The sequence below is a fragment of the Diabrotica undecimpunctata genome, chromosome 1 (assembly GCF_040954645.1).
Source record: "Diabrotica undecimpunctata isolate CICGRU chromosome 1, icDiaUnde3, whole genome shotgun sequence".
NCBI lineage: Eukaryota > Metazoa > Arthropoda > Insecta > Coleoptera > Chrysomelidae > Diabrotica > Diabrotica undecimpunctata.
In genome coordinates, this window is record NC_092803.1 from 178,360,349 (window position 1) to 178,369,420 (window position 9,072).

General features: G+C 34.5%; 1 protein-coding gene across 1 annotated transcript in view; it reads left to right on the plus strand.

Annotated features, from left to right (window-relative positions):
• Fem-1 (protein fem-1 homolog B) overlaps positions 1 to 1,000 on the plus strand; it is a 29,082-nt gene extending 28,082 nt beyond the window's left edge. The window contains exons 7-8 of the mRNA XM_072520642.1: positions 391 to 614; positions 754 to 1,000. Of these exons, the coding sequence (XP_072376743.1) occupies positions 391 to 614; positions 754 to 917 (388 nt within the window). The 3' untranslated portion in view covers positions 918 to 1,000. The remainder of the gene's footprint in view (positions 1 to 390; positions 615 to 753) is intronic.
• The last annotated feature ends 8,072 nt before the right edge of the window (positions 1,001 to 9,072 follow it).

Here is a 9,072-nt window from a genome sequence, read left to right on the forward strand (position 1 = left end):
ATATACTACAGACACCGCTCATTAGACTTTGGTTAAACATTGTTTAGTTTTTTAGTTTTGTCGTCTATTAGAAAGTTTATTATAATATGAGGACACCACAATCTAATGTAAATATTCTATCTATTTGTCCACGATACTCTTGACTTTAGTAACAATTTAAAAAGCGCATGATTGGACAGGTTTGTCCCACAATGACGAAAACTCTACGAAGGAACGTTCAGGATCGAGTTGTTGTGTAAGGCTTCATTTTATATATGATAGTGATTATAAAAAAAATATTTCCTATTAACAACAATAATAATTTATTAAAATTAATAATTTTGTAAAAAATATTGTCTAGTTTCGACGTGCAACATGTTTTCTCTATTGTATAATATAATAATGTTGTAGGTTTCCTTGCAAAGAAACAACAAAGTTGTTACTTCAATGTGGCGCTAACGTAAATGCCATGGATAATGAAAGAAATACTCCACTTCACATAATTGTACAATACAACAAGGCTGTGTCTGATTTTATCACAATGCACTCGATTATTACAGATCTGATTGAAAACGGCGCACATTTGGACTGCGTCAATAAATATAATGAAACGCCATTGGATATTTCTGCTACAGGTAACTTAGATGACTTACAATTTAATCTTCAAAACGCCCAGTTATAATTTATGTATTTAGGTTTAGGCGTAATATATATGTAAATTGCGTGACATTCTACCTACAAATTCTGTAAAAAAGTATTTTTGTATTCTTTTAGGAGTTGCAGAGATAATCTTAAAAACCCAAATGAAAATCAGTTTACGATGTATTGCAGCCAACGCTATTAAAGCGTATGCTCTTACTTATAGGGGGCAGGTACCCGAAGCTTTAGAATCCTTCATTGAACTACATGGCTCAGGAGTTAAGAGGAAGAATAAGTAAATAATTTGTGTATATAAATGTGTTCTTTTAATCTAATGTGACTGTTTTTTACTGTGTTGAATAAAAATTTTATTCTTTTTAAATTTGCGTTTTAGTTGACATATTGGCCCATAAAATGTTTACAATTTTTTTTAAATTTGCCTTTGCTGTTTAGAATGGTTTTGTCTTTAATATCATATCCCTACATCAACTGATCCGTAAAAACAGATAGATTAATTTTATGATGAACTAGAAATACCACTAGAAAAAGAAAACTCATCCATCAATTAGCATTAGTAACCAATAATGCAGGATAGCTGTATTGAGCAGGCGGCTCGTTAAATAAATTTGATGCACCAAAATGTAATTGCAAACATGCAAAATTATGCACAACAACCAATTACACAATTCTTTCATCCAACATATTCACAACAAACACACATGTTAAACACTACACCACATACGCAAACGTCTTTTCTACCACCTCAGCACCAACAATATACGATGTATCCGCAACAACTCAATAGTCAACAAATGACACAACTAGATAAAGAAATCACCACCACCCCTATGTTAAATGATCCCCACAGCATAAAAAACCTCAGCTAGTATCAAAACCAAATAGTTACAACAAAGAAACATAACTACAGAAAGAATGGAAGATAATGGACATTATCTTACATTAAAGCAGACAAATTGATAAATTAGTCGGCAAGGGAATCTATAATTTACATTCCACATTCCGTTCATCACGGTAAAAATTCGTAGTGAATTTAGTTTCTGGTACTCGAAACAGAGTAAAGAACTAAAACAGAAAGACGGTATTAGATTAGACGTATAAGCGGCTTGCAGATGCCCTACATCGAAATTAAATCTAATCTAGTCTTTCTGTTTTAGTTCTTTACTCTGTTTCGAGTACCAGAAACTAAATTCACTTCGAATTTTTACCGTGATTGGCACTAATGACTAATTTATCAATCTGTCTGCTTTGCAAGTTTTAGAAAGCACAGTGGTAAAGATTTGAATTTAGTTTCGCCAAGTAGGAAATCTTAGGATTCCTAGTGTTGTTAGTAGATGGCGTTGTGACGTCTGTAAATAATTATTTTTATAATTATTGTCCTATGACGGGAGAGATTTTGTTTCGATTCAGAGCAACTGCATATGTCGCTCTGATGAGACCTAAAAAGGTCGAAATACGTATAAACGGCTTGCAGATGCCCAGTATCGAAATTAAATCTAATACCGTCTTTCTGTTTTAAAAACCAAATTGTCTAAAGTAAAAGAAAGAGGTACAGTCCACATAAAAGTACAAATGTTACACGGCAAAAAATAAAACCATAAGCAACAAATATAGTCCACTAGGTAATGTAGATGAAGAGTAAAACTTACAGAAAGCTCCTTTAACCCTTTCATTACTGATTTCATTGTAGCTAAATAAAACTGTTTAACATTACTTTAATATTTGTTGGAATGGACATGGAACATATATGTCCCATTAGCGTTGACTGGTGGGATAAATAAATCCCATCAGTAAGGAAACAAACTTATATTCAAAATAAAAAAGTACATTACGATTCCAATCTTACAATTTAATTAGCAGTTCTGCTAGTGGCACCAGAAAATTCAAAAGTGAAAATTTTGTATTATCTTGTTGTACGCTCCTTTTATGCAAATCCTTGCAAATAATCCAAGAATTTACAATGGCATACATAACTAATCTATAAAAAACTTGCAGATTTTCGGTCCGTATCATATGTGCTAACGTTTTGATCGGCGAAATCTACTCCTATAAAATTATTCACTTCTGGACAAGTGAACTCGGCATTTCTCTCAAGTTTTCAGCTTTCTGTTGATAATTCCAACAGTTGTACTGTGACAATTGGACACCAGCATCACTTCTTTAGTATCTTTCCATTTAGTCGCTAAAATTCGTTCGGACTGTAAACTCCATATCACTCCTTAACATTTTGTTATTTTCAAACTTGGCTACGTTTGCCCGATTGGCCATATAGGTTCCTAAACATGAAAAATTTAGGGTGTTTAGTAGGTTGAACGAAGTGAAAAAGCTATCAAAGCATAGGCACACATCTGGTTACCGTGTGGTATTGGCTAGACTTTCAACAACTCGTTCTCCTAGGGTTCCAGTAGTTGGCCATTTTTACTGGCTTCATAGGAAGATACTGCTTCAGGGCAGATCTTCCTTTGAACTTAGTCATTGATTTGTCGATGGACTGATAGGAACTCTCAGTCCTTGTCTTTACAAAAATTTGGTTCAAAGAAGAAACCACTTGGTCGAAAACAGATGCCAGCAGATTTTTTGAATCAGCTGGGACATATAGGGGAGAGTAACCTAAAACGGGACGGTAACCTAAGATGAGACACGTAATTTGCCCGTCTATTCTGTGAGGCTACTGACATCTACCGTCCCGTGCGGAAACCTTCCTTCAGTATGAACAAGTTTTACGAATATCGGCCATCATCGATCTCGCAGTGTCCTGTGAGAAGCCGTTGCTTGTTATCGTGCCATTCGTTAAAATATTCTGGTTTATTCGAGGCGTGTTTTTACTCGGAAAATGTAAGTGCGTTTTATTTCTTTATTTGGCATAACATTAGGTACTTTATACTGTACATATTGCTATGGTTGCATGATTTTATTTTCGACTGCTGATAAGTAGGGTTATGAAATTTTTTTGTATATTCATTATTCCTAAGATGGGACAGAAAGAAGTTTCCTAAGTCGAGACGTCCCATCTTAGGTAACTTATTCTATTTTCTTCTCTTATATTTGGTATGCATTACAATAAAAATAAAACATATTTTTATAAAGTGTTATCGGTTAGTAGGGTTATTTAAAGAGTTACTATGTGAATAGTAAACAGCATTTTTTCTTGTTTCTAGATGCCCAACTTAGAAAAATACAAATATGTTAGAAAAACCAATCGCGGCAAGTGGTCTCAAACAGATATGTCGCAGGCGATTGTCAAGGTCCATAAAGGAGAGCTTTCCATCAGAGACGCGGCAGAACGTTACAATGTGCCAAAAAGTACCCTCGCAAGAAGAACGGGAAATAAAAATAAAACGGTACAGAACAGCGAAAAACATCTGGGCAGATTTCGTAGCGTTTTCAATGAACAGCAAGAACAGGAAATTATAGCATACGTTTTGGAAATGGAATCAAGATTCTTTGGAGTTTCCTATAAAGAACTTCGTCGATTAGCCTTCGATTTCGCTGCAATTAACGGCATCCCCAACAACTTCAACCAAGTGACAAGAATGGCTTCCAAAAAATGGCTCTATTGTTTCCTGTCCCGTCATTCGAACATTTCTCTTAGAAAACCAGAAGCAACGTCCTACGCAAGGGCGACGGGCTTCAACAAAAATGCTGTCTCGACATTTTTCAAAAATTTAGAAGCCATCTTTGCCAAGTATGATTTGTCTCCTGATCGAATATGGAATGTGGATGAGACAGGAGTAACAACAGTACAAAAGCTGTCTAAAGTACTAGCTCAGAAAGGTAAACGACAGGTAGGAGGGCTAACAAGTGCCGAACGAGGAGTGAACACCACACTCGTCTGTGCAATGAGTGCGACGGGAAATTTTCTAGCACCAGCATTTATTTTTGCTCGTAAGAGGATAAAACCTGAGCTTATGGATAATGCTCCCAATGGAAGTGTAGCATTTGCTCAAGATAAGGGCTGGATGGACCGCGACGTTTTTTTGAAATATTTGAAATATTTTGTGGATAATGTAAGACCTACTGCCGAAAAACCAGTCCTATTAATATTAGACGGTCATGTCTCGCACACCAAAAGCTTAGACGTAATCAATTTTGCAAGAGAAAACCATCTTATCCTTTTAAGCTTGCCTCCTCATTGCACGCACAAAATGCAGCCATTAGATGTGTCATTTTTTAAACCTTTTATGACATTCTACGACGCTGGGCTAAATAGATGGATGAAAAACCACCCTGGACGTACTTTTGGCATATATCAGGTTGCTGCAGCGGTAACTGATGCTTTTTCACAGGCAGCCTCTGTTAAAACTGCTATGAATGGTTTTAGAGCAGCTGGCATATGGCCATACAACCCCGACATATTTCAGGAATACGAATTTGCCCCAAGTAAAACGACAGAATTACCTTTGGAAGAAAACGACAGAACTGAAGCCCCTCCCCCTCTAGTTATTGAAAGTAACACCAATGAAGTGTCCATTCTGGGTAAAGATCAGTCACTAAATATCCCGAATAAGAAAAAATCAAAGGAAAACGCCGGAATCTTAAATAATCCACAACCTTCAACATCAAAAATCCAGGACGAAAGTGAAAAATCTCAGAAAAAGCATATCAGCATATTGCAGATAAGTCCTGTTCCAGTAGCCCGGAGCAGAAAAAAGAAAATGAATTCTAATAGGTCCCTACCATCAACCATTCTTACTGAGTCTCCGTATAAAAATGAACTTGAAGCGAATGAAAATACAAAAAATAAAAGTGGAAAAGGCAAAAGAAAGCTAGACTCAGAACAAAAAAAAGAGCGCAAAGAAAAGGAGTTGTGTGCAGTGTGTAAATGTATTTACGCATCTAGCAAAGAGGACTGGTATCAGTGCAAAAACTGTTGCCTTTGGGCAAATGAAACTTGTGGAATTTTAGATGAACTTTATTTCACATGTATCAACTGTTGTACTTAGTGTCCCTTTTTGAGTAACCCCATGTCCCATTTTAGGATATAGGTTGCCTAAAATGGGACATTTGCAAAGTTTTTTGCATTTTAAATTAGAAAAAAAAGTTTTGTTTTTTTACATATTATCTATGAAAATGTTTCTTGTCAATGTTATAAAGTTTCTGTTTCCATATTTTGTTTTTTCATTTGCCTTAATGATTGTTTAAAATTCGTTGGAACAAAAAAAGTGTCCCATCTTATGTTACTCTCCCCTATGTCCCCACAGTAATGAAAGGGTTAAACAAAACACCAAGATAAACTGGAAATTCAAGTAACAACAAGTGAGGATGATTACAAAGTCCTCAGAAAATCATTTGAACAAAATAAGATAGTGTTCAATACTTTTGTAAAGATAATTCATAATGTCGTGGACCTGACGTAACCATTTATTGACGTCGATCTACGAACGAAACAACACTATCAGGCATTGGCATTGCTAAAAACATGCAGTTCTTAAATCCGTAAAATAGTTTCGAAACACAATTCAGATAACTGCCTTAATCTGAGCCTTCTAAAAATTGCAAGGCATAGCCAGACGTTGATAAAGATGTTAATAGAGACATGGGGAATCTAAAATTTGCATTCCACGACATGTCTCCTCAACTAAGCAGAAATCGTTAGCGAATTGGTTTCTTGTACTCATACAGAGTAGATCCGAATAAAATGAAAAAGACAGTCAAGATTTCATTTCACGTACAAATCGTCTATGTATCTGTTTATACGTATTTCGCTTTAATAAAGCTCACCAGAACAGTTATTCATAGGCGTTCTCAACATGAAAAATAAATCTTTTCTGTCTTTAAGAAGCAACAATAAAATGGCTTTGAAACGGACGCAATAGCGACATCTGATAATAAATCCGTAAAATAGTTTCGAAACACAATTCAGATAACTGCCTTAATCTGAGCCTTCTAAAAATTGCAAGGCATAGCCAGACGTTGATAAAGATGTTAATATTGCGTCCGTTTCGAAGCCATTTTATTGTTGCTTCTTAAAGACAGAAAAGATTTATTTTTCACGTTGAGAACGCCTATGAATAACTGTTCTGATGAGCTTTATTAAAGCGAAATACGTATAAACAGATACATAGACGATTTGTACGTGAAATGAAATCTTGACTGTCTTTTTCATTTCATTTTACATGCAGTTCTCTTCAGTGCGTTATCGTAGCGAGACAGAGACGAACTAATTTTTGCGATAGTGATAGCTTTAATATTTTTTTTTTTGTGAACAATCGTTTTTAATATTTCATCATTTTTTGGATCATTCTGAATAAAAAAGTGAATTGTAATTTTTCTCTAATATTGATCGTTTTCAACTTATAAACAATTTAAAACTGAAAAAAAAAACGAAAAATGATGATTGAAGGCTAAAAAACTCACAATTATTTTTGAATTCACCAAACCTTGTTCTATCAGTGTCTGATACTTTAGTTTGGGCTTATTTAATTTAAAAACATTATTTTTAGTTGTTTGAGGCCCTTATCACAACCTAAAAATGGATTTATACAAAACTGTTTAATAAATTAGGACCACTTTTTGTATGAGCTACCTCTTGAACATTATTCTGCGTTATTTTATGAAAGTAAATATCCAAAAAATCTTATGGGAATATTTTTCCCAAGGAATTCGAGGTTTTCGTCTCATATAAACATATTTTGCTGAAGTTAAAACCAAAATCCTATTATTTTTCTATCATACATTGATTTGTTTTTTATTTATTTGTCCTCTAGATTTTTTTCAGTTCTTAAAAGGTTTATTTATAAGCCATATTAGTGCAATGTAAATATTTTACATTTTTACACAGCAATTCTTATCGACAGTGAAGACCGGAAGTCGTAAATTTTTATTACATCTTCCAATGTGAGATAAAATAAAAATGCGTTGAGTAACTGGAATGTTTAAGATTAGAGAAGCATAATATGTCATGTTTATTGGAAATACTTGACATTATTAGCACGTGCAAATCCTACTCTGTCGCCTAACTTCCTATGAAATTAAAATGGTAAATGTTTTTAGGGTCCATTTATTTTTTCGGGCATGCGTATTTACGAGGTCCACGAGGTTTTGAAACATCTTTACCCCCTGAAGAGAAATCCTTTAGGATCGTTTTAAAAAATATCCACCACAGTACTTCAATTCAGACAAAAATCAAACAAAATCAAAATGAATGTTCTTAAAGGTAAACAAGCAACACAAAAATCTATTCTTTATCGATCTGAAACGTAATGAAAACAACAAAGACATCTTTGGAATAACAAACTTACGACTTGCTGAAATAAGCTTTGAAGCACCCCATATAATACAGTGTAAACGTGGCCAAAACTACGGCCACTCAAGAAATCAATACACATTTCCGTATAGATGTGTTAAATGTGCTGGAAATCATGATTACCAGAATTGCGAAAAACATAAAAATGATGGAAATCCACCACAATGTATCTTATCTAGAGTTAATTAGAAAAATGCCAATCTTATCTAGAGATACAAGCTAGAAGATACCCAAATAAAAATGTGAAATCATTACAAACAAAAAACACCCAAATGCCCGCCACAGTCAGTGACACCAACCACAATGATTTCCAAAACGAAAATCAACAACAAGACAGTCAATTTTACTTTATCACAATCATCTCGAGTTGACAGTAAACCAACAACCAATAATAAATCTATCAACACTAGAAATACAACAGTTAAGAGAACTCATTACTAAAAAGAGTTGATGGCATTTACAATGAATAAGAATTGCTAAATGGAACGCAAATGGACTTCTAAAACGTAGACAACAAATCGAAATATTCTTAGCTACTAATAAAGTAGATATTCTATTAGTTTCTGAGATGCCCTTATTCGCCGGTGCACAATTTAAAATTACCTCGCATAATGTCTACAACGCAGCACATCCTGATGCAAAAAGAAACCCCAGAGGCGAAGCAGCAATAATACTTAGGAATAATCTAAAACTTCCCGAACTACCTAAAATCGAAAAAGACTTCCTACAAGTACCTTCAGTTTGCACAGAAATCATTTTTTTCCTACTATGCATTTCACTAACAAGAATGAATTTGAAACACTTTTTAGATCATTAGGACCCAGGTTCTTAGTGGGTGGCAAATACAATTCAAAACACAAGAGCTGCGGCTCAAGATTATTCCTACCCCCTCCCCCCAAGAAGAAGTAGCAACTACAGTACCTAGCCAAATTATTAGGGCAAGCATTAAACATTTGCATTTTTTTGAAATTAATAATTTTTATCAACAGGGATGTCATTATTTGTTAGCATAGCAACATTTAATATAGTATGGTAACATTATTGTACTATTTTAATGTTGGCAACATCGCCCTATCCGCCATTTCTAGACAGCATTGCGTACTGTCCACTAGTGTGCGTTTTATAACCTCCAATACTGTCTGTGAACATTTGAATTCTAAACGGTTTTGAACTGAAATTTTATTGCAGAA